Source organism: Ochotona princeps, chromosome 3 (genome assembly GCF_030435755.1).
Source record: "Ochotona princeps isolate mOchPri1 chromosome 3, mOchPri1.hap1, whole genome shotgun sequence".
Classification (NCBI taxonomy): domain Eukaryota; kingdom Metazoa; phylum Chordata; class Mammalia; order Lagomorpha; family Ochotonidae; genus Ochotona; species Ochotona princeps.
The window spans coordinates 67,476,002-67,502,269 of NC_080834.1; the positions used below are offsets into that span (position 1 = coordinate 67,476,002).

Sequence of the window (26,268 nt, forward strand, 5' to 3'; positions counted from 1 at the left end):
CGTCATACTTTCAGTACACCCATGTGTATCCTGTATTGTTTTTTTGCTATTTGGTTGAAAGTTCTCCTTTTCGCCAGAATACCACACATTTGACCTGTCCTTGATGTCTCCTGTCAGGGGACACAAGTGCCTTGTCAGAGGACAGAAAACAGAATAGGTTGAACAATTCTCCTGGCCAAGCTTTGCAGCAAGTCTCTGGGTCTGTGGATACACACTTAAGTGGACTTGGTCAGCGACAGACCTTGGAAAGATTTTCTCAACCCTGGTGCAATGAAGCTGACAACATCTCAGAACTATCAAAGCCACTCAAATAACACCCTTGGAACATTCCTCCCTACATTGGGATCTCTAAGGCATCATCAAGTGACTGTCCCCCATCCCTGGGTGCTGATGTAGTTTGACAGCAAGGAGTGGCTCCCCTTTCCTTCCTGTGGACACAGAGGGGAAAAAAGAACTGAAACATTTATCTCACACACCTTCCCCCACCAGCCTCCCCACCCTAATCAGAAGCTCACATGGGTATGCATCATTCTCAACTATGTAATCAATATGAAAAATAAAAAGAAAATTTAAAGGGACATTGCTAGTTCAAGTAGCAAAGCTAGAAGTCAAGCCCAGGTCTCATGTCCACCTCAAGATACCACATTTTTCACTGGCAATTCAGAAGCCATTACTGACACATAAAATTCTACCTTTGAATTTTGCTAAATTTTAACCTGATTTTCCTGAAAACCAAAATCCCTGCAACCATCATTGTGGTACAATGGGTTAAAACATTGCTTGCAGTGCCTGTATCCCAAATGGACCCAGTTCAAGTCCCAGCTGCTCAACGTTCAACCTAGCTCTCTGACAATGTACCTTGGAAAGCAGTGGAAGATGGCCACATGCTCGGGCCCCAGTAATCTCTTGGGAGAACCATAAGGAATGCCTGGCTCTTGGCTTCGGCCAGTCCAGCCCTGGCCCTTGGCCATCTGAGGAGTGAATCAGTGGATGGAAAATACCTTTCTCTCTCTCTCTCTCTCAAGAAAACAATCTTTGAAAAACTCAAAATCCAGCAAATCACACACTCACACACATCATCAACAACTTGCTGTTCATGCGCCTCCACAAGTTGAAAGCCACACACATAAACTCACAAAGGAAAGAGGAATGCAATGTGTTCTCTAGGCTCCTGACTAGAACCCAAAAGGTTAAAGAAAAAAGACCCACTGAAGAACAAAACAGTTAAAGAAAAAATCCACTAGAGAATGAAATCCCATTAAAGCTATAGCTAAATGTAACCCAATTATTTTCAACTCTTTAATCCTAGGAAGACAGATGATATGATCTTAGCCAATAGTAAGAAAGAACATGCCCCGGCGTTTAGCAGTACAGGCCAAGGATGTTCAACATTCTGCAATCCTGCCTGTAGCCTAATCACCACAACAAAGCAATATCTGTACCAAAATGTTAATGGTGCTGAGGCTGAGAAACCGGCATAGAGATATTGACAAGCAAAGCACATGATGTAACTTTGCTTGTAAAAGAGAAATAGATGAATATAAAGCATCTGTAAAATGTATATCTGGCTGTCTCAAAAATGTGACCCTAAAAATGTTTACTATCTTGGATGGCTAATTTTAATGCAGCAACAATACATACTTCTGGGTGTTTCTGTGCAGGTTTTTTGAATGAGATGAACAGAAATGAGGGGTCATGCAGAAACATCACCACCATAATTTGAGTGGACTTCATTTTGTCAGTTGAAGGCCTGCATAGAACCAAGGGCTGACCCTCCCCCAAGCAAGAGAATTCTGCCTGATGGGCTCCTAACTGACCCATCAACACATCCTGGTTCTGCATAACCTCTTGGCCTTCAGGCGTGACACTGGGACACCAGCTCTGTAGATCTGAGACTTGCCAGCCTCAACACCCATGTGAGCCTATTCCTTATATTAATATATAAAAACATACATACAGAATGATATATGATTGGTTCTGTTCCTTTAGAGGCTCAGTGACTCTCCTTTTAGCATGACACTTTGGTTGGCTTTATTTTGCTGTGTTTGAAAAGCCTAAGAAATACTGCTCTTATAGGTTTGTTTGGAATGGTGCTTTTGGTAGGCAATATGGACATGGTAGTATATAATCCCACCTACTCAGGGTTGTGTAGGCCAACCCTGTACATACAGTCACCTTATGGTCTGGTACTGACTTCTAAACCCAAGTTCTTGATCATGTTCGTTTAGTAAAACAAATGGTTTTACCAGAAGTATGTGTTATCATCTTCTTACACGAAGCTGCCCGATAGCCAGAGCCCCTCTGGTCCCAACCTCCACATCAGATTCAAATGTCAGGCTGAGCAATTCCCACTGGTATTTTTCTTTTTCCAAATTTACAAATGGGAAACCTTGACCCTGAGTATCTGCATGTATTTTGTATCATTTTACAATAGGCACATTTGCCAAAGTAACTGCTGTCTGTGATACAAAAATAGACCAGCATGGCTTCTCTGCCTAATGCTCATAAAAACAGATTAGAAACTCACATGTACTTGATTTTTAAAAGTCCTAAGTGTCATTTTTAAAGTAATCATTAACAGCCTAACAAGTAAATAAAATGTTAGTGGATTTATAGCAAGACAAAAGCCAAACCAAACCAAATACCATGTTATAAAATTGAACATTAATTCTCTTCATTTTTTCCCCTCTTGCTTCATTTGGGCTACTCCAAACCCCATGAGTTTAAGAAAGTTTCAGAGTTGTTTTTTTTTTTTTTTGAAATTCAGATAAATAGAGGGGAATATCTTTCATCTACTAATTCACACCCCAAGTGGCTGCAACAGCCAGAGCTGCACCAATCCGAAGCCAGGAGTGCAGAGCCTTCTCCAGATCTCCCACACGGGTGCAGGGTCCCAAGGCTTTGGGCCATCCTTGACTGCCTTCCTAGGCCACAAGCAGGGAACTGGATAGGAAATGAGGCTGCTGGGACACAAACTAGTCCCCATATGGGATCCTGGCGCATGCAAGGCGAGGACTTTAGCTGTTAGGCTACCACGTTGGGCCCGAGAGTTGTTTTTTTAATCTCTGTTTTCTATTTTAATATTTCTTAGGGATGAAAAAAAAAAAACTAGAAGCTACTGAGGTTAAACATCTGTGTTCTACAATTCCCTGTTTGCTTATCCTTTCCATATCACAAATTGCAAAGTTAGCTGTAATCTGAGAGCATGTTTCCAACTTAATTAATGTTCATGTTAGATGACAGTTACATTTAGTACAAAAGTTGACAGGCCTAACTTTATCTTCATATTAATCTCCAAAGATTTAGGTAAGTTCCTAAAGATAACTCCATGTTCTCCTTTTAGGAAGGGCTTGCCTTGAATTAGTCACAAACTCTCAGCAATACCCCATCATCACTGTTTCCAAGGTCACCAGGTGTTGGTTTTTACAGACCTTGCTGGGGACTCCCTGTCCTAGGTATGACATTTAGCACAAAGATTATTTGAGCCTAAGTGAAAAACAATGGCTGCTGAAAGAGAGCTGAAACGTAGGTCTGGTTTCAGACTTCCAAGGAAGGTCCGTAATTCTTCATTTAACATAATATGATGTGGTATCAACATGAGTAGAAATGTTCTCAATGTCCCAAGAGTATATCTGAGTCCCCTGCAGGACCAACATGGAGACGCCATCCCAGAGTAAGCTGTCCCGACTGCCAGACAACACAGCGATGAAGCAGCAGCAGTTGCCTGCCTGCCAGCTATACTTCTCAGCCACGATGGTCTTCTCCATCTTTTTTGCCTCAGGAATATTCTGCCTTTCCATGGGCATCTTGCTTATATTGTCTGCAAAGAACGTCCAGAAAATAGAGGTTTGTCTCTCTTCCCTTGTAAGTAGCTTCTCATCTTGTTGCCTATGGGACCGTTCCTGGGCACCGTCAGTCTGAGAACTGAGACCCTCTACAGGGCACTACATCAGATGCATATCTGTCTTTCATGGGCTGATGGCGGCACAGTCCGTGTGTGGTGGCTTATTCACTCTTCTGCTTGAAGCGAATCACTCACACTGGTCCACTTGGCCATATTTGTGTCTGAAGGCTTTTCAGAATCAGCTTTTTTGGTGGGGTAGTGCACCAGCCACATGCAGACATGTGAGGAGAGGCCAGGCCGAGTGATCGCAGACATCCAGGCAGCAGACTGACGAGCAGAAGCAAGCAAGACGAAGAGACATCTTCAATGTGGCCCCCCAAATTCCTTTTCTTTTTTTGTAAGATTTATTTAGTTTTACTGGAAAGTCAAATATACAGAGGGAAGGAGAGACAGAGAGAAAAGGATCTTCTGTCCACTGGTTCACTTCCCAAGTGGTCCCAACGACCATTGCCAAGCTGATTCAAACCCAGGAGCCAGGAGCTTGTTCTGGGTCACCTACATGTTGCAGGGTCCCAAGGCTTTGGGCCTTCCTCTACTGCTTTCCCAGGCCACAAGCAGGGAACTGGACAGGAAATGGAGCAGCTGGGACACAAACCAGTCCCCATATGGGAACCTGGCGCATGCAAGGCGAGGACTTTAGCCACTAGGCTATTGTACTGGGCCCCTGGCCCTCTAAATTTCAAGCATTGTGTATTTCTCTTTGCCATCATCTCCCTCACACTGAGATCTAGGAAAGCAAGAACACCTGTATTTCTGGCGTTATAAGGATACGTGGCCAGATACATCACAGTCTACTCAGTAGGCACAGCTGACACCAAGGGCACTAAGCACATAGGCCCAAGCCTTTCCACCGACATGATGAACAAGCTGGGGAGGGTGAAGAATCCCCAGAGGCGGCCTAGGGAGGGAATCACCACCTCCACTCTAAAGGCGAGCATGGGGAGCCGGACTATTCCCTCCCCACATGGCTCCTGGCAGAATGACTGTGAAGATCAGGTCTGTCCCGTGCCTGACCCAAAGTGCTCCTGATGTGCACTGGGCATGCAGATCAGTAAGGTAAGAGCCAACTGCTGCCCTTGCTAAGCTAAGGAACAACACAGCAGGTAAGAGTGCAAGCTGAGAGCAGAGCTCCTCCACGGCTCCAACCCTTCCCTGGGCCACGGATACTTCAGTTCACTACACCTCGGGGGAGAACAGGAGACAGCAGACAGCGCCCATTTCAGGCCTTTCTCCTCCTCCCAACACACACTGCTCTAGCTCCTCCACACCTCGATTTTCTGCCCCTTCCCAGCTGCAAACACCTCGTCTCCCTGGCACTCAAGTGCCCCTACATCCACTTCAATCCTCCAGGCCTATAGGTCAGCTCTTGTGGGCCCCCATCCTGGGGTAGAGGAAAGATGTAGGTGAAAAGAAGCTTGTCTTGGGCCCGGCGGCTTGGCCTAGCGGCTAAAGTCCTCACCTTGAAAGCCCCAGGATCCCATATGGGCGCCGGTTCTAGTCCCGGCAGCTCCACTTCCCATCCAGCTTCCTGCTTGTGGCCTGGGAAAGCAGTTGAGGACGGCCCAATGCATTGGGACCCTGCACCTGTGTGGGAGACCTGGAAGAGGTTCCAGGTTCCCGGCTTCGGATCGGCGCGCACCGGCCCGTTGCGGCTCACTTGGGGAGTGAATCATCGGACGGAAGATCTTCCTCTCTGTCTCTCCTCCTCTCTGTATATCCGGCTTTCCAATAATAATAAAAAATCTTAAAAGAAAAGAAAAGAAAAGAAAAGAAGCTTGTCTTGCCGAAGCGGAGCAAAGTAATGGACTCACAAGGTTAATGTTCATTTCCACCAACAGCTCACCCTACCTGCTTTTGTCCTTCCTTCTCAGCCTTTCCGATTTGTCCTCCCTTGCTTCTTCCTTCCCATTGCCATCACACACTGTGAAATGCAGCCTTCCTTGAGAGTTAGCCACCCTGTGCACACAAGGAGGGTGGCCTCACTCCTTCACTGGTTATTTGCTGTAGTGCCGGCATCCCATGTCTGAACATCCGTTCAAGTCCCAGCTTTGCCACTTCTGCTCCAGCCTCTCTGCTGGTGTGCCCGGAAAGTGTGACTCTCTGCTGGTGCACAACCCACATAGAAGAGCTGGCTGCAGTTCCAGGCTCCTGGCTTCAGCGTAAGCAGCACTGGCCACTGAAGTCATCTGGAGTGAGCTAGGGGATGCAAGCTTCTCTTCTCCCTCCATCCCTCTCTCTGTCGCCCATTCTCTCTTGCTTTAAAGAAAATAGTTTTTTAAAAATCAGAAAAAACATGATTTAAGCAAGAGTGGGTAGCCTCCTCACTTATCTTTAATTTAGTACTCAGACTTTACTTCTGTGCTTCAAAATCTTCAGGGGCTTCTCAGAGACTGAAAATTTCTTCTATCTTTCTTAAGTAGTTTTCTCTCCCACAGAAACTGACATCTTACTACCCCTTACCTAGGGGAAGTGTGCCCTTATTTCGGTGCTTCTCTGCACTCTGCATTCCCGCCTTCTCACTTCTCTCTTCCTCAGCCTGGACAGAGAGGCAGACACAGCTCAGGTCGCCTCCGTGTCAGCCCGTGAGCTTGCCTGGAGGGTGGGGCACGCAGGCCCTGTGCCTGCCTCCCTGACCTGCCCCATGCCTTCCAGCTGCACTTCCCAGAACCGAGGGCCAGCCAGGGCACAAAGGAAACACCCATCTGGGACCCTACACCTCTTTTTAAAATAAGTTTATTATGCTATTTTTTCCAGAAAATTTCATTTTTAAAAGCACAAAGCAGCAATATTTTGAAACCGGAATTATTCACCACACATCCACGGTCTTATGCTTTGGAAATGTTTTCTATTTTTTCTTTCTTCTGTTGGGTCAGTTTCAGTAACTTCCTCGAAATGCCATGTTGATTCATTCGTTAGTATAAATATTTTCCATGCAATAAAATGGAAAATACAGTGAAGTGACTTCCACATAAAGCTGCTCAGACTCCGGCCGAAAGCCCAGTTCCCCTGAGTCACTTTCTAGTACCTTCCAAATGACACCTCTGGAAGATCACTGGGCAAGATTCCATCCCAACAGGCGGCATACGTTTGCACTAGAATACTGCACTCCAGGCCTATGGCAAAATGCTGCCTGGCCCCCGAAGAAAGTGAGACAGCCCACTCCTGTTGAGCACCCCACACGTGCTGCACCGTGGACTGCCCTTTGGTCACACCCCAGACTCCTTTCCCCGGGCACGTTGAAGACTTTGATGGACTTGGGGCTTGGATTTTATACTTTATCATCTAACTTTTGTTTAATACATTTTCTTTGCCCTGGCTGACAGATTAATTACACAAAAACATGTGGAAATTGTGCAGAACTGCGGGAAGATGCCCTTAACTATGACAAGAAATGTACCTGTTCTATTCCCTTTTACCTTGCGGAGAGAATGCAGGTAAGTGAAATTCAAGCACCTTCAGCTGAGTACATGCTGACTAGTCCCTAGGAGCACCCAATCAGCACTCAGCACTACGCTCACGATTTCCATCAAATGCTTTCTGAAACTGAAAGCAGAAACAGTAAAGCTTGGAGAGTGGCACATCTTACAAATTGTTGAGTTTATTCACTCTCTATTATTATTCTCCTTTGTTTCCTTGCTTCTAAACGCCAGTATTCTTTACCTACCCAAGTTTGTAACATAATCCTCAGAATCAAGTAAATTGATTCTACCCCAAAGTCAGCACAGGAGAGCCATACACAGATTATCCAAGTTAAACACTCACTTAATAGTGAGAAAAATGAACAGGCTAAGTGACTTGGCCAAGGTCACATTAATCAGTTTCAGAGCCTTCAAATAGAGTGGAACCCTCCTGCTTACCCCCCCACACACACCAAAGTCATTCTAAATATGTACTTGCCGAATCTCTAAGAAAGTCTTGGCCTGTTAAGCATTTTGAGAAACGCAAAAAAAAAAAAAAAAAAAGTCCTCACCTTGGACTGATTAAAATTGCATGTTTGTCCAGTCCTCTGAGAAGCCAGCGCCAATACAGGATTAAACATGCAAAAGATTTACTGAGGGAACACCTGGGAGGAAACATAAGGCTGGAGTAGGGCAAGCCTGGGAAAGCTTTAAGCCCACAGAGCAGCTCCGACTTTTTGGGAGGAGAGGAGGAAGGTGGAAAAGGAGGATTTGGGGGCCAGGTGAGGTTGTAAAGAAAGACCTGCAGGTGGAATGCTAAGGGAAAAGTTTAGGAGCAGGCCTGTCTGTACCTGGCTTACCTCAGGCAGCATCACCTATGAAGGGCACACAAAGGGAGTGACTGAGGGGTGCAGAGCACAGAGAAGGACCCTGAAATACATTTGAGGAGTTGAAGGAAGTACAGTGGTTGCAGACTTGGTGACCAGGTAAGACAGCAGAAGCCATGGAAAGGCTCCCGTCCAATCCAGTGCAGGGAGTGTCCCTGAGGGACAGCACCAACAGCTGTGCTCGGAACTTGTCCCACCTACACCAGGGCCTTACTCCCCGCAGCCACCCCAGTCGGTGGTGGCTGAATGCAGGTGTGGTCCCACTCCCGGGAGAGGACACTATTCTGATGTTGTTTTAAGGATCTCTTGTTAACCTTGCTGAAATTTTAAGAATGCATTGTGGTCCCCCTCCCTTCTCTTTGGAGCTCCTTCCTTTAACTGCCTCCTTCTCTCCTTCCTCCCTTGCTTCATAAGGGTTCAAAATGCTTAAAACTTTTAAGAAAAAAATCCAAAGGGTAAAACCTTAAAGGACCTCAGTTTCCATTTTTGTGTCCCTCAAACTCCCAAAGGTAAATGAAGTGTCACCAGCTGCTAACCATTCCTTCTGGTCAGACACTGGTTTCTTTCTTTTTTTTTTTTTTAAGATTTATTCATTTTACTACAGTCAGATATACAGAGAGGAGGAGAGACAGAGAGGAAGATCTTCCGTCCGATGATTCACTCCCCAAGTGAGCCGCAACGGGCCGGTGCGCGCCAATCCGAAGCCAGGAACCAGGGACCTCTTCCAGGTCTCCCAGATGGGTACAGGATCCCAAAGTCTTGGGCCGTCCTCAACTGCTTTCCCAGGCCACAGGCAGGGAGCTGGGTGGGAAGTGGAGCTGCCGGGACTAGAACCGGCACCCATATGGGATCCCAAGGCTTTCAAGGCGAGGACTTTAGCCGCTAGGCCACGCCGCCGGGCCCGAGACTGGTTTCTTGTAAAAACCCAACTAAACTCCTTAGGGCAGCCAAAGGGCCTTTAGCCACCAATTTGCATATACATCACATCCGGAACCAGGTAATGCACACACTCAGTGTTAAACAAATGAGTCCTGCACACAGTGCCATTAAACTTAAAAGTGGACTGTACTTTCAGGAATGATCAAAAAGATGGTGATCTAAGAGACGTTGTCAAGCTAAATCCTGGATGAATAATTACTGAAAAGAGATTATTAAAATACTCCAATCCCTAAAGTGATAAGTGTTCTTTGTCCATTTTTGTCATTTATGTGCATATAAGTCTGGTTAAATAGAATTCTCCCTCTCTGAGTTCCAAGAAAATATACAGCGCATTCCACTCTGTGGGTTTCATATTCTCCCTGGTCGTGGGTCAAAAGAAAGGCTCCCTCTTTGGAGGAGGAGGCATAATCAGTCATTCCCACGGGCAGCCTCTGCTTTCAGAGATGCTTCTCTTACAGCTGACCAAACCCTTAAGCCTTTCCTGCCTTCCGTAAACTTCCTACACCTGTGACTTTCCTTCCCAGCTTCCATCTTCATGCTTCTTAAAACCAATAGGAAATGAACCAAAACCCTTTCCAAAATGCTGTTTCTGCTTTGGGTAGAAGAATCAATGAAAACAGGGAACCATAAAGGAAAGCTTTTGTATCTCCTAACACTGAATAAAGCACATGATACCTAGGATGCTAAGTAAAGTTCAGCATTCAGGTTTTCACGGCTGGCTTTTGGGGGGTATGTAGTATATTAATCATAAGCAGCTTCACTGGGCGTTTCTATACACACTGATAATAAAATCTATGGATATGGTATCTAAATTCTTAGAGATATTTTATATGTGCTATTAGTAAAATTTGTATGCAGTCCACCTGGAGAGTTTCAAGGGCTCTGGATAAGACCATAAAGGTAGAATCACGATGGCAGTCCAGGACAGGGTAGCCTCACATGGCAGCCCAAAGGAAAAAGCATCTCACAGCAACAAGGCGGTTTATGGCTAAGATGAAAAATCACCTTTCTTTTGGGTCAGTGAATTGTTCCATCATTTTGTCCATAGAAAAAAAAGTTTGAGCTTTTCTTGAGCAAGTATTATATGCCAGGTAAAACTGGAGGCTGACAACATGCAGCTGATCTTAACACTTCCACGTGCCCAGGAGTCGTGTGCACCTGAAGCATGCTCAGTGGTTCTTTGTTTCACAGATTTGTTTGTTTTTTTTTTATAATCTATTTTATTGTGTTGTTGTTGACAATCTTTACATAGTTAATTACAGTTAAAGAAAGAAAAAGAAAAAAAAAGGTTCAGGGGGATAGGGAAGTGGGTAATACTATTATGTCCATATTGTTTCCATCTTGTATCTGAGGTAAAGGGGGATATTGAGGGAGAAGCCCCACCCGGTTTCCCGCCCACCCTGAGTCCCGGATGTGGGGCATGCTCTGAGATATGTGCTCGAGTGGTGTTAATAGTTCTCCAGTTATGAATCGCTGCCAGTTTCGCTTGATGAGGTCGTCCACTGATTGATATGGTCCATCATAAAATCTCTGTTTGCCCCATTTTTCGCTGCCAACATATAGCTGAGATGAATGATTGATCTGCTCTGTCTTCTGTCTTTTCTTGATTAGAGTTCTGAGTCCAGCAGTTCAATTGGGGAGATCTCCAAAGAAACTTTGAGGTATTCCCAGACTAGTTTCTTGCATGTTCTAGCAAGCACAGGGCCCGGCACTGTCCATCACCCCGATCAGCTGGTGGTTGCAATTGCTGGGTTGGTTCTGTTTTCAGTCCCGAGTTGCACTGGAACCAATGGGTGTTGCAGTCCAGTCTGGTTCTGCCCAGCACATACTCGGCCCTCACACTAACCAGTGGGAGCTGCAGCCTAGTTGGGGCAACCCACGATAACCCACACCAGGCCCGCCCCCTACCCGCCCCTGGTTTGCCAGTATGTGTAGCAGAAGACCAGTCTGTCCCCCATCTCAGTTGGCTCTGGCACTTGTCAATGGGTATTAAAGCTTAGTTCTATCTAACCAACTCAACCATCCAGCCCTCACGGGTGTTGTTGAGTGCCTCTCTATCTAGCCATCCCAGCCCCCATCCTAGTTTTCATGCCCTCCCACGGGACTAGTGACCCAAGAAGGGAGAACCCACTTTTTCCCCTCCCAGTTCTCTCTGTCCCGGTTTATGCACTCTTTAGGTGGTTCTGTGATTTGACTTGACAGAATTAGTCCCCAGTGCCAGCTTCTGCGGCTATGCCCAAACATCCCTCACCCACTCTAATTTATGCTTGCACCAGCAGGAATAATCAGCCCAGCCTGGCTTTTCCCTGATCTATTCCACATGCAGTGCACAGGTGTTGTAGCCTTGCATAGTCTAGTCTGCCTCTATCCCAGCCCACGCTCTCCGGTGGGAGTAGCTGTCCGGCGAGGGAACCAGCCCCTTAATCCCCCCGCCAGTTCTGCCCCTCCCTTCCTTCCTGGATCTCATGTGTGCTGGTTGGGTGCTGCATTCATATCCAGTACAGGCAATCACGCCCTGGCATTCCATAATGTGTACTGGTTTTGTCGCGACCAAACCCGGCCCATCCCACACTCTGTTCTGGTGATCGGATTTGCCAGTGCGTGATATGGACTGATTCAGCCTGGTCTGCTCCTGACCCATGCTGAATGTGTGCCAGTGGGAAACTTTCCATGGCCTATTCTGGACTGTTTCCTATCATGCTTCTTGCGCTTACCTGCAGGGACTGTGTCCTGCCAGAGGAGTTGCCCAGGCTCCTCCATCAGAACCCCTCCCAATGGCAGGTTTTGCACATGCCAGGGGGTCCTTCAGCCAACCCAACTCAGTTCACCTCCTGTCCTAGCAGGAACAGTGGCTTTTCCTGGCTGGCTTTCACCTCATTCTGGTTCTTGTTGTTGGATGTTTCAGCCCGGCCATGGCTCGTCCATACCCACATACAGCTCACGCATGGCTCAGAAGAGGAGTGAGACCCAGCCTAGTCAGTCCCACATCTACCCTCTGGTTCTCCATGACACCAGATGGTGTTGGGGTCTGAACTGGCCTGGTGCATCCAATCCCAGCCCACACTAGTGCCTCAGGTGACTGCAACTGTTTCCTAGATAGAACGCAGCTCCAATTCTAGTACATACGCCCCTTGGTGGGAACCTCAACCTAGTTAGGGTGTCCCGTTACCTCACTGATTGGGCTTGTTCCTAGCTGTAAATCATGCACCTGCCCGTGGTTGCTCTGAGGACCAGTAGGTGCAAGAGCCTAGCTTGGTATGACCTGTGTTCCATGCTGGTTTCTAGTTTTGCTTGTAAACAAAGGTTTGCTCAGTCCTGCCCAGTACATTACGTTCCATTACCAATTTACACATTTTGGAGCTACTATGCCCTGCTACTCCGACCCCAAGATCTGGATGGCGTGTTCACCAGCGAGAGCTATGACTCGCCAGGGGAGCTTCCCAAGTACCTCCACTTGATCCACTCCCAAACCCAGTTTACATACATGCCATTGGTTTTTAGGCCAGTGCCCGGTGTACTCTGGCCTCCCATTTGGCCTTGTATGAGCTGGTGAATGTTGCAGCCCGGCCCACCCCACAGCCTATTCAGGATGCACATTTGGGTGCTGTTGCCTTGCCCAGTCCAGTCTATGGCGGATCCCTTTACCTGTGATTGATGGCAGGCTCCTTGGTCACACCTAGCTTAGTCCATACCCACCTAAAATTTAGGTTTACCAGTGGGGCCAAACTTTCTACAGGGTGTGGCCCACACATCCTGCACAGAGTCCACCCCAGGATAAGGTTCTAGAGTGCTAGTTAAAATTATGGACCTGCCTAATGTGACCAGTCTCCTGAACCAACATCATGTCAGGCAAAAAAATATCCTGCTAGACAATCTGGGGCTTATCTTTTGCATTATAGGTGTTCAAAGCTCAGCATTATTGAGTGATTAGAAGTTCTCCAAAAGAAGAGTTACTGGCGTTGGGAATCTTTAGGATTGACTCAGAACCCAGAAACAGTGGGGTCACCCTAGAGCTATCTAAGCAGCAATTCGGACATCCATTACCCCAGAGCTACCCGGCCGGGCGGCCAGCAGGCAAAGCCTGGCACCACATGGTGCACTGGCTGCCCTGGATGAGGCCGAGGACTCGTTCACTGCCTTGCGGCAGTGTCTTTGGCGTGAGCCCCCAGCATTGGGTCCGACCCGGCAGGGGCACCCCCCACAGCCGCCACACTGTGAGGAGCGGCAGTTGCCCCCGAATCCCAAGGCCCGAACCCCTCCCAAACTCACCTAGGTGCCAGATATTAGCAGCTGGGTGGAGCTAGGAATTTTAAGCCAGTTCCCAAGTTCCCTCATGGCACACTTACCCTGAGGAATGAGCTCTCTTGGGTCCTGGATGAGGCTGAGGACTCGCTCACTGCCTTGCGGCAGTGTCTTTGGCGTGAGCCCCCAGCATTGGGTCCGACCCGGCAGGGGCACCCCCCACAGCCGCCACACTGTGAGGAGCGGCAGTTGCCCCCGAATCCCAAGGCCCGAACCACAGATTTGTTTTGAAATCACATGACTTCCGGTGCCTAACACAACCTCTGGGCAAAGCATTCTTCCTGATATTGCTGGAGAATGACAATATTTGTGACACCAAATTGTACCTATTGAATATATAAAGCCCAGCTATTAAGATTTTTCAAGACAAAAACAATCACTTTTACAAAAGCACTAAAAATAGCTTACCTACTGCAATTCTTCCGCATATGTCCGGACTTCCAGTACCTTCCTAGGTTTCCTTTCACACTAAGGAATAGTCAGTTCCACAACATTATTCTGAACTACCTTTTATTTTTTTAATTATTCACATTTGTTAACAGTTCAGCTAATTTCTCTTATTTTCCTCTTGCTTCTTGCATTTTCTCCTATACAGGGCAATGTTTGTATGTACTATAAGTTGCATGGCTTCTATCAGAATCTCCAGAGATATAGTTTATCCAGAAGTAACAGTCAACTGGTAGGCAAGGATTTGAAGGTAAGGTTTTATTTAAATCGGTATAATATTCTTTCTTCTTTTTAACCAGGTTGGTTAGCTTGGGTTTAGCTTTTAGTAAAACAGAGGATGGAAAACAAACTCAAAAGCTAGGATCTTACAAAACAGAAATGTTCATTTCATCCCTGCATTTATGGAAGTGGTTAAGCATTTAGGGTAACAGCTACTATGAAGGGACATTTATTCACCTTCTTTAGAGAACTTGCCATGCAAACCCTTTCCAACTCAACAGCCATCTCTCCCAACTCAGTGGTCATCTCTCCCAACTCAGTGGTCATCTCTTCCAACTCAATAGCCATCTCTCATTTTGAGAGGCCTCAATGTGCCTGGCCTCAGTCTAGCTCACTTTACATCTACCACTGTCCTTCCTATAATTGGGATTTTTGATCCAATCCACCTTAAGAAAATTAGGTTATATTATTTATTTATTTATTATTATTTTATGATACAGTTCCATAGGCCCTGGGATTTCCCTTATTCCCTCCCTTTTCCCCTCTCCCATCACTGAGTTCTCCTATAGCATTACTATAATACAGTTCTTCATACACAGTCATATGTCCATCACTGCAGGCATGGACAATAGCAGAGTCCAGCATCCTAATGTCAAGCTATAGTAAACAGTTTCATTGGGAGTTCATCTTTGATCTGGAAGTAGAGATGCATACTTCATTGTATCCTCACATCTGGATATGATAGTCTCCATTACACAGCTACTATACACGCCTTTATTTGATCCTATAAAAACCTTTAGTTTAACTGATTACCTTTCCAGACACAAGGTCCCTGAATTGGACCACTGGATTCAAAACTCTGACCATGGCAAAAATCACAGGACCTATGGTCTGACCATGGAGTGCATGTGTCAGAACTGGGCTTCCTTAGTTACTGAAACCTGTACAGTGGGATGACATGCACAGATGCACATGGGGGACAGCACAGCTCATTGAGGACTTGAGAGGACATCAAGCGCCGTGGCAGAAGATGGAGGGAAAACAAATTGGACAACTCTCCTGGCCAAGCTTTGACAGCAAGTATCTGGGTTAGGAGAGACTCTTAAGTTGGACATGTCAGCCAATGGACCTTGGAGGAATTTTCAACCTTGAAGCAATGAAAACAACAGCATCTCAGAACTATCAAAATCAACTAATCAGTACCTTCTGAACATGCTGAACCTCAGGGGGGGACCCTAGGATGACACTGAGTGCCTGTCCTCATCCCTGGGTAGTGATGCAATGAGGCTGTTGGGAGCAGCCACTTCCCCTTCTCCCCATTCCCCTAGATACAGGGAGAAAAAGAAAATAGGAGGCAATTGTCTCATCCACTTTCCCCTGGACCTCTATCCTTTCCACCCTAACCAGTGATCCACACAGACATACAACCATCTTTATATTTTGATGTAAAGATCATCAAAATAAATTTAAATTTTAAAAATTTTAATCTAAAAAAGAAAATAAAAAAAAAGAAGCAGTCCATAATCTTGGTCCATGCCCAAATCAGAGTGAGTTGTCTAGTGTTCAACATGACAGGGTTTACCAGAAGCATTTATCACTGCTATTATCATCTTGCCTCCAGGATGTTGAAGACTGTGCCCCATTCAAAATGTCCAATGATGGAACCCCTTTTGCTCCCTGTGGTGCTATTGCCAACAGCATGTTCAATGGTAGGTGGCTTTCCCTAGTTCTATGGTAAACTCTGTGGCAACAACTTAAATGTCCAGAAAATGGCCTCTGCAGCTGAGATTTTTGGTTTGTGTGTGTGTGATTTTTTTTTTTTTTTTTTTTTTGGTGACAGTTTTTTTGGTTTGAGGCTTTAAACTTTCCTTATATATTATATTGACTAAGCCAGAGCCCTGACTTAATGGTATTTCATTTGCCAGGAACCAGAAAGAATAGTCAAGGAAAATGAGTTAAGTAGAGTTTAAGAGTATTTTTTGATAATTGGCTCAACTTTGGCAGGAAAAAGAATGGTCTTATGATTCCAGCCTCTGTGGCAATGTAGACGTGTTGCAAGGCTACAAAAACTTTGACTTATTTTTCAGCTGTGTCTGGTCCTGCATTTTGAAAGGTGACAAACTGTTAGGTTGCAACTCTAACAAAATTTCTAATTTTCTTACAGACACTATAACTCTTTTATATGAACTTAATTCAGTTGTACAAATCCAAGTCCCAATGTTAAAGAGTGGGATTACATGGTGGACAGATAAATATGTCAAATTTGGGAATCCAACTAATGCTAATCTTTCTGACTATTTTGCAGGTAAGATCTTTTCAGTAGCAAAATACTCTTACGTCTTTATTATAAATAAGCTTTGTTTTGTATGTGTGAGGAGATATCCATGATATTTCCTTCATATTGCTTTGATGACTCATTTTTACTCTAACTTTCTCTACCAGTTGGCAACTTCATCACATATCTATCATGAAAAGGCTGAAGCTCTATTTCATTCCAGTTTCCCATTAAGAAACTGGCTGCTCCAGCTATTATTAGGATGACCATGTAGTTTTGTTTTTTTAAACAGGGAGGCTTTTTTAAAAAAATTATTTATTTTTATTGGAAAGTCAGATATACAGAGAGGAGGAGAGACAGATAGGAAGATCTTCCATCCAATGATTCATTCCCCAAGTGGCAACAGCAGCCAGAGCTGGGCCGATCTGAAGCCAGGAGCCAGAAGCTTTCCCTGGGTCTCCCACATGGGCGCAGGTCCCAAGGCCTTGGGCCATCCTCGACTGCTTTCCCAGGCCACCAGCATGGAGCTGGATGGGAAATAGAGCTGCCCAGACTAGAACTGGTGCCCATATGGGATCCTGGCGCATGCAAGGCGAGAAGTTAAGCTGCCAATCCCAACCATTTAGATTAACTATTTTATACTTATTGGAAATTTTTATTTATTGATCAGTAAATTGACATAAATTGTTGCTCTTCTAGAATAATTCCACCTTCAAAAATATAGTTCTTTTAAAACTTAAAATAGCATTTATATGGACACTAAAGTAACTTTTTTAAAAAATGGACTGTTACGTCAACATTAAAAATAAGCTGATTATTTGGGATGCATATTCACATACTTTCTTGACCTTATCGTTACTATAGCCTTATTTAATTTTTCACAGTGTATCTGGCATCTTTTTAAAAGTTGTGCTTTACATTTAGTCTATTCAAAAGTGCTAACACCTTTAACTGATTCTTCCCTTTTGACCTGAAAACTTTTTTGAGAAAGTACTCCACAGGTGCAAAGGTCCTCACATGTTCACAATCAGTTTTGCCAAATGTAGGATATATTCGATGTCAATTGAAATATTCCATTCAAACATGCTAGTGTTTTAACTCAAGCATTTTCATAGGTACTTTTTTAAATTCATATGATTTTTCTGGTTTTGACTCTGAATGTATGGCTAAATTAAAATGTCATAAAATCTTAAGCCTTCTCAATATTGTTCCTGATAGACGTTTTTATGCAATTAAAAACAGGAGGTGTAGCCTAGTGGTTAAGATTCTAGGTGGGACTCCTACAGCTTGTATTAGAACACTTAGATTCAACTCCTGGCTCTGTTCCCAATTCTGTCCTCTTGCTAAAGCACAACCTGGAGGGCAGCAGGTGATGGCTCAAGGAGGTGGGTCCCTGTGGTCCATGTGGGAGATCTGGATTGAGTGCAGTCTGGGCCAGCCTCAGCCGTTCACTGCTGGCATCTGGAGAGGGACCCAGCAGATGGGGGTATTCTCTTCTCTCTCTCTTCATCTATCTGCCTCTCCTTTTCCCTCTGTCTCCCTCTCAGATGAAATGCATTTTAAAAGAAAATGTTTTCAAGAGTGCTATGAAGAGGCTTCATACAAAGAGACATTTCAAAGTATGATCATAGAGTTAAAGATTAAGCCATATAACCATTTTGAATATTCACAATGTAGTATGTTTTAGAAGGATAAATTACGACATCCTTCTGTTGATCATCTTCAATATTCACAATACCCTAAAATGTCAAAAGCTAAAATTGCCTGACATTTTATAACTTAGACATTTACTAAAAGAAGGTTTTCAACTATTTTTCGAAGAAAATGCAACCAGCCCCCATTTACAGAAAAAGTTTAAGATTACTGAAGGACACACTAATGAAACCTTTCTAAAATTCTGGTTGATGATAGCATGGCAAGAACTACATATACTAGTATGTTGAAGCCTAAGTTTAATTTAGTATTTACACCATGTAAAATCTTTGCAGTTGAATTTTTCTAATCATAAGTTTAGAAACATAATTTGCATATGTATAATTACAGCTGTTATTCTGATTAATAAAATACTAATAACTTTATATCAATAAAATATGGATACAGTTGTGAATTATGGAGGTGCTACAATCAATTTCAAGTATATTTTTTCTCAATTTCTTTGTCTTTTATGTGATACTCCACCAAATTTGCACTTTTGTTCTCACTACAAAACCATACAATATTAATGTGACTGTTGAAGTTTTGAACTTATGTTATAGTAGCATTTGTAATAATGTCAAAGGTTTCATCTTCAATGACTGAACTTCAAAAATCTTTGCTTTGATTCCACCAGGATTTAAACTTTCTCCTAAATCTGTTTCCATGATTAACTTGCTCAATATTAATTTACTTGTGATTAACCAACTCATACAAAACTAACCTCTTTAACTGTCTACAAAGTTCTTCTTGTGCTAAAGGAACAAACACATAATAGCAGTGTTGATTACAGAAAAAGGAATAAAAAACTGTAATAGAAACAGAAAGCTAAGAGGAACTTCATTTAATTGACCTACAAAAAAAAAATCATGCTCACTGAGTGATATATAAATGGACCTTCTGTAGACCTATTGTCTTTGGATACAGAATTTCCAAAATAACCATAAATTGTAAAAATTTTTTTCTTTTCATTATTTATTTGAGAGAGGAGACAAAGACAGATTTCCCATCCACTTGTTTATCCCCAGATGACCATAACAACATAGGTTGGTCTACAATCAAGGGCTGGAAATTCAATCAAGGTCTCCCCTTAAGATGGCAGGAAATCAACTAAGTCAGCCACCTCTGATGCCTACCAGAGTGCCAGCAGGAACCTGGAGTCAAGAACTGGAGATCAGAGTTGAACACTTGGCTATGGGACCAGGTGTCCCAGCTGGTCTCTTAACCACTAGGCCAAATGGCTACCCTCAAATAATCACAAACTTTTGAGGTAAATTCTGATGCTCTTCAGCAGATTTACAACTTTTGACTTCTATGAGGCATGCACATTCCATTTCACTCTATTTACTGCCCTTGTGTATCTCACACACTACTAGCTAAGACCATGCCTGGAAGCTGAAAGAACTGAATTATATGCACAGGAGTGGAAATCTAGCAACTTAAGACCCACATTAGAATGCCTAAGATTGGTTGAAGGCTCTAACAAATTCCCACCAATGCAGATTTTAACAGGCAGCAGGGATGGCTCAAATAATTAGGCTCCTACTTCCCAGGAGAGAGGCCTGGGTTGGCCGTCTGGCATCTCACTCTAGTGCTGCCCAGTCCCAGCAGCTGTGGGCGTTTGCGAAGTGAACCAGCAGATTAGCACTCTTTCTCTTCCTTTGTCTGTTTGTCTGTCTCTCTGTCCCCTTTCTTCTCAAAAAAAATTTTTTGAATTCTATATAATAATAAATTGCATGTGTACAGCACTTGTTTGGAATTAAAACTAAACCAAATGCAACAATGGGCAATAGTCACACACTAAGACAAAATCTAAGCAAACTGGCATGAATAGTCACTGTATCTGAAAATGACTCCCTAGTTTTTGAAAGTGGTTATGTTTGCCACATAACCCTTGACAAAGAAGTATCCTTGGTTATGTTTCATGTGCTACTAAACTTTGTTCTTTCTTGTCAGAATAAGCACACTGTGCTTCAATTATCTATTTGCATACTTTTCATACGTCTGTAAATTCTTTGACAAAAGGGACTGTTTATTGTTGAATGAATGGATGGATACAAATGACCCAACTGAAATTAGAAAAACGAAGGAAGTTCGTGTTGAAACCAGGGAGGAGGTGGAGCCGGGAGTTGTTAGGGAAAAGTGTGCTTGAACCTGCATTCTTCACAAGTACCAAAGATTATCCTCATGTTCTGAGCATACTTGGATCATGAGCTCAGGCCAAAGTAAAAATAGGAAAAAGTTCTCAGAGCAGACACCAAAAGCAAGTTCAGTTGGGATCAAAATTCCCCCAGTAACAGTGACTGAATTCTTAGGAATAGCCAAAATAAGTAAGTTCCACAGTGTTTACAAAAGATTATCCAAGAAACGATTACTTACAGAGGAAGTTTATGTGTGCAAACATGCTTCAGCAGATTAATCCAAGCAGGCTTACCATATGCTTTCACAAGCACCACAGTCCATGCTTGGAAACAGGCAAATAGTTCAAAGTAGAAGCTGAGAGATAATGGCTCCCTATATAGCATGTTGACATCCTATGGCCAGCTTTAACAGTAGTAAAAAGTTCACTGGCTAGCTTTTAAAATTCATTGTCTTGTTCTAATTGTCAACTTTTGTCAGATTCAAGTGGAATCTTTCATTCCGTTAGCAAGCACTTGTTGGACACCTACTGGGTACCAGGTTCTGAGATTAAATAATGGTGGAAAAAACACACGAGCAACATCCCTGTTCTCAAGTCTCCGGCAGAAACAGAGAAAACAGGAATGGGGGTAAAGCCTACAGACCCATTTCCTGGCACCACCCTCCACCATGCGCTTCCAACCTTCTTCCAGGACCCTACTCTCCTAGGCCTTTGGCTGCAGAGCAGGCTTCCAAAGTCTGGACACTCCACATCCTTCTACTTACCATTCCCCCCTTCTGCCAGTTTTGAGCTTTTAGGTGCAGTGCTGCAGGGAACATCTGTGTGTTGCAATCTTCAGGCACGTCCATGATCACTTCCTTAGAACACATTTCTAGGAAGTAGAATTTCTGGGGCCAACATTGTGGCACAGTAGGTAAAGTTGTTACCTGCAATGCTAGCATCTCATATGGATGCCTATGCATGCCATGACTGCCCAACTTCCCACCAAGCTCCCTGTTAATGTACCTGGAAAAGCAGTGGGAGATGGCCTAAGTGTTTGAGACCCTACCACCCATGTGGGACACCCAGAAGAAACTCTTGGATTCTGGCTTTGGCCTGGTCCAGCCCTAGCTGCTGCAGCCATTGGGAAGTGAACCAGTGAATGAAGAGATCTCTTGCTCTTTATCTCTCTATATCTCTGTATCTCCCCTCTCCTTATGTAGCCTGACTTCTGACTTTCAAAATAAACAAATTTTTTTTAAGTAGAATTTCCTGGCCAGAATGTGTGTAAATATTAAAACTTGCAAATGTGTTCCTGGATTGCCAGAGAGGTTAAGCCATGTATGTGTTCTGCGTAACAGCTACCATTCCCACTAGCTCTTCAGTGTTGCTCTTTTTTTCTTTAATAGTAGGCAAACACTTATCTATTTGAAATACAGCATTACAGAGAGGAAAGGGAGAGAGGGTGAGAGTGGGTTGGGGGAGATGGATCTTCTGTTTGCTGGTTCACCCTCTGGCTGCAATGACAGGGTCTTGGCCAGGCCAAAGCCTGGAGCCAGGAACTCCATCCAGGTTTTTCATGTGGATTCAGGGTCCCAAACACTTAAGGCATCCACCACTGCCTTCCTAAACACATTAGCAGGAAGCTGGATGAGACGTGGAGCAAAACTAGCACTCATGAGATGCCAGTGTTCTGGGCAGCCACTTAACCCATTGTGCCACAATGCTGGCCCTAGATTAGCCAATTTTTATGTAAAATCAGTGTGTTGTTTTAAGTTGTTTTCTTTAAACTATTACAATTTTGTTCTCCCTAGTTTTACATATATTTAATACAGTTGAAGATGTGTATGTGTAATTTTTGATGCTGCTCTTTTTTTTAACCCTATGAAAATATCATGAGCATTTCTTTACAGTCTTTGATTTTGATTTTTCAAGGGTTTCATACTCAGGTAGTGATATACACAAACTTTAAAAAAACGAATTCCTATTTCTTTCTGCAGAATTGCAATTGTTTTATTCTCCATACTCTAGGAAAACTGAATGGGATGTATGATTGTTCTCTAACATATTCCTTATTTTCCTTCTACAGGAACCACAAAGCCCCCTTACTGGTCCAAGCACATTTACGAACTGGATCCAGAGGATCCAGAAAATAATGGCTTCCTCAATGAAGACTTCATCGTGTGGATGCGGACAGCTGCCTTTCCCACTTTCAAAAAATTATACCGTAGGCTCAATCGGGTACAGCATTTCCTTGAAGGTTTACCTGCTGGTAATTACAGTTTCAACATAGAATACAGTATCCTTTCATACCAATTTCTTTCTGGAGATGAAGGAAAACATGGCAACTATTGTTGAAATATTTCACTCTACCATTTCTTGTTCTCTATAACCAAATTTGTATACCCCCCCCCAAAAAGGAAAACAATATAGAAAAAAATGTTACAGAAGAGGAAGGAATTCTCCTTATCTGCTACTTACATAAGACAGTAGCAGGAGAGGAACATACAAAGTTTACTTCCACATCCATGAGAACCCTCAAAAGAAAAAGGAAGACCCAGAGAAGTGACTGGGTTTAAGTGTGTACACTGTCAGCTGAATGAAGGATGATGATCTTGGAAAAGCAACTAGTGAGATAAGTGTGAGTGTAACAAGGTTTCGTGTACAGATTTCTCTTAGCTTCAGTTCCAGTCTCTAGTGAAAATATTTTTCCCTCAGTGTACAGGGAGGGCATCTTTCAGTACATGTTCTCTGTTATTTTTCAGGAAGAAAAGGGGAGATCAAAGTGCCTTTTATGAACTTGTTATTTTTCAAGGGTCCCTAGCTCTAAAATAATCAATACTTCAAACTGATATATTCTGGGGCGGCAAATCCTGAACCTCTCCATTGTCTTTCCATCATCATACAGCTCTTAATCTGCACAACATATACTTACATGTGTTTTTTTAAATAGAAGGAATAGCAGTTAGTAACCAGATCATGTAAAGAGGTACACACTAGTAAGACAGGACTAGTTCTTCCCCCCCACCCCCCCCAAACACACAATAAAAATGTAATAACACTGGGCTTAGCTAAAACTATGAGGAGAGGCATGCCCTGAGAGATGCAATAAGTTGGAAGCCCAACCAGGAAAATGGAGAGGGGACTTAAAAAAAGAAAAATAAATATATGGAATATGGACTAACACTAACAAAGGCCGAGAGAGACAGCAGAACCTTTTATTTCAGACAGAGGTATCAAAAACCAAGGGAGCTCTGGGATCAAGGGCAAGTTCAGTTCATCTGATGCACATGCATGGCTGCCCTGTGCCCCTGAAGAAGAAACCAACAGGTAGAAGCCGGTGCCTTCGTGATGGAACTGTGGTCCAATTCAGGCACCATTTGCTTTAATAAAGAGATTATCAATTTTTAAACTGAATCTAAAAAATGCACACGTAATTGTATTCAAAAACAGGAAGCATTTACCTTTAAAATGATTCCAAATACTTCTTTTGGAAATTATGTGCTTGAACATAATTTATATTTACTCTGGTGACTGGACTCACTTTTCATCACTTCCTGATTTTCTTTGAGGCAGTGATCCCTCACAGCATGTCTTCCCAGGGCCTACAGATGAATTCGAATATGCAGCCTGATTAGGTATCAGCACTTCCCGCAGCCTGTCAGGGCCCTGGAGAAGGGCTGTCAGCCGGAGACGGTCTTACCATAAGACTGTGCACTTCGTCAGCCTCTTCACCCAGAGAAATTCTTGTGGGAAAAGTGAAGACAATCTGTGTGCCAGGTCTCTGTTGCACCTCCTCTGTTTCTCCTGTAGAGCAGGTGCATGGATTTCTCTGGTGAAGGGGAAGCAGGGACATTCCTCAACCCTGGTGTCCTTGCAGCTGGGGCATCACCTCTCCCTTTCTTTTGTTGTTTACCAACCAGGAGGAGTACAGGTCCCCTTCAGTTAGTTTCTTTCACAGTCTCTAATCCTATTGTATTAGAATGAAAGCCACAAATCAGAGATCTTTTGAAAAGGGTTTTCTACAAACTCCCTCTCCCTCACATTGAAGAAGAGACTGAATGTTGATTGACAGTGAATGGCCTCTTAAGTTGTTGGTGCAGGCAACTTTGTAACAGCCTGCCCAATAAAACAGTTATGGCTGGGTTCAAGAAACGGGGAAATAGAACAGGTGCTGCTGCACTCACAAGGCATTGCATTCAGTTTAGGGGTGAGAGGATGAGGAAGGGAAGTCATGTCCAAACAAGAGAAACTCTCCTTGCAGCAGGTAGTTTCCTTGGTGGCTTCATTTGCAACTGTTTTAATGCTGATCATTATCAAATTTAGAGCTTCCACGCTTTGGGCCCGGTGTGCACTCACTACCTGGGAATTGCTCTGGAGCATCATCCAGACAGACAGTGGCCCCACTAATGGGCAAACAGAACCAATCCCTAGCTGCAACACAGCTTATCCCTTCTAACAGAAAAGAGGCTGGCCACTTGCAGGAAAAGATCCATTTCAATGGAAATGAGGGAGGGTGAATAACTGAGCAGATGGGCTAAGGTGACACCCAAGGACCTAAAGACAAAGAAATTCTGATATAAAAGACAAAAAAAAAAAAAAAAAAAGAAGAAGAAGAACTAGTTTCCTAACAAGTTTTCCCTTATTCCTTTAAATAGCTTGTTGCCAGATGATTGGAGGACTTTTAAGAGCTTTGCTGGGAAATGCCTCTGTCCTGTGTCGTTGCTATGAGAAGCCTTTGTTTGTTTATTAGTTTGGTTTACAAAAGGCACCAGATGTTTGAAAACCTCAGGCCACATGCAGAATCAAAATGACATCATGAAAACACTAAGGGTAGCAAAGCCACTTCAAACACTTTCTCCCCAACAGTGAGGGTGCAAGCCTTTTCAAAACCAAAACAAATGCACCACCTTTAGTGTTCCCACCAATATGTTTTGCCAATTATGTCATCATCATTATTACTGTTGAAGAATTTTGTTTGCGATAAGAATTCAGACTTCAGTTTATGAAGCAGTTTATAGTCAACCCTGGTTTTCCTAGTTCATAAACAAAAACTTAAGCGTACTGTAAAACCTACGTATATTCTTTTAATTTCCTTGGGTTTGCCAAAGACATTAGATCTATCTGCTTATGACTCAGTTGTCTGTAAGGTATTCAGATCTGTGCCCAAGTCTCTTCCATAGATTACTGAGCAAATGGGTGTTTTTTTTTCACTTAATTTTATTCCAGCAAGATACACAATACTGTTTGATAAAGATTAAGTTGAACCAAATATATGAAGTTGAATATTGAACCATTTTTACCTCAGAAAAGGCCAATTTTACATGGTTCAACTGAGTAGATTTAGCATGAAGAGTAGCACTGGTGACAAATGTTGAGATAAATCCTTAACAGGTCCTCTTAGACTTTCCAGTAACGAAGTTCCAAGGAGAGAAATCAGTTGTCCTCTCCACCCTGACATGGTGCGGAGGCAGTGGCCTGTTTTTAGGTCTGGCTTATACAATTACAGGTACCATGGCATGGCTGTCCTCCTTTGTCATGATAGCAGTTCACTACATGCTGAGAAAAAGGAGGGCATCCATTTTCTATCGATAGAGCTAAGCTTTGAAAGCAGACAGCAGAAATGGACAGTAAAGTTTCACATCCAAAGATGCAACTGACTGGGATATTTCAGCAAGTACACAACAGGCCTGACCGAAATGAATGGCAATCCCAGGCAGATAAGTAACGAGAATGCCAGAGTTAAGAAAAAGAAGAAGAGCAGGAGATAGAACTATGTATAGTAGGGAATGGGGATAATAAACTGTCTTCGAGTTCTGAGTATTTGTTTGAAGTCCTTGTGCCAAGAGACAGACATCATGTGATGGCAATCAGTGCAGGGGGCCCCCAAGTGAGTGAATCCTTAGCCATGAGAGCAGGCTCAATCCCTAAGTCTTATCAGCTGGGTGAAGTCATAGGCTTCCCAAGAGCAACTGCTGAACTGAGCATCAGGATGCTTTCCATATTTCTCCCCTATCTGTGGAACCAAAAATAACTTTTCACTACTAAGATTAGATCAAAGAAAGGCTTTGGCAAGATGCAAAATA

At 43.6% G+C, this 26,268-nt stretch overlaps 1 protein-coding gene across 4 annotated transcripts; it reads left to right on the forward strand.

Annotated features, from left to right (window-relative positions):
- The first annotated feature begins 1,794 nt into the window (after positions 1 to 1,794).
- LOC101519550 (cell cycle control protein 50C-like) lies at positions 1,795 to 26,002 on the forward strand. Of its 4 annotated transcripts, XM_058661799.1 has the most exons (10): positions 1,795 to 1,916; positions 2,768 to 2,883; positions 3,648 to 3,846; positions 7,228 to 7,338; positions 14,026 to 14,127; positions 15,718 to 15,805; positions 16,261 to 16,401; positions 22,272 to 22,454; positions 23,410 to 23,512; positions 23,785 to 23,812. In XM_058661799.1, the coding sequence occupies exons 3-10, from the start codon at positions 3,655 to 3,657 to the stop codon at positions 23,795 to 23,797; spliced, it is 933 nt and encodes a 310-aa protein (XP_058517782.1). In that variant the 5' UTR covers positions 1,795 to 1,916; positions 2,768 to 2,883; positions 3,648 to 3,654; the 3' UTR covers positions 23,798 to 23,812. The 4 variants fall into 4 exon arrangements, with proteins under 4 accessions (XP_058517782.1, XP_058517783.1, XP_058517784.1 ...); XM_058661800.1 differs by lacking the exon at positions 23,785 to 23,812 and having other exon boundaries at positions 23,410 to 23,707; XM_058661801.1 differs by lacking the exons at positions 23,410 to 23,512; positions 23,785 to 23,812 and adding an exon at positions 22,948 to 23,302.
- The last annotated feature ends 266 nt before the right edge of the window (positions 26,003 to 26,268 follow it).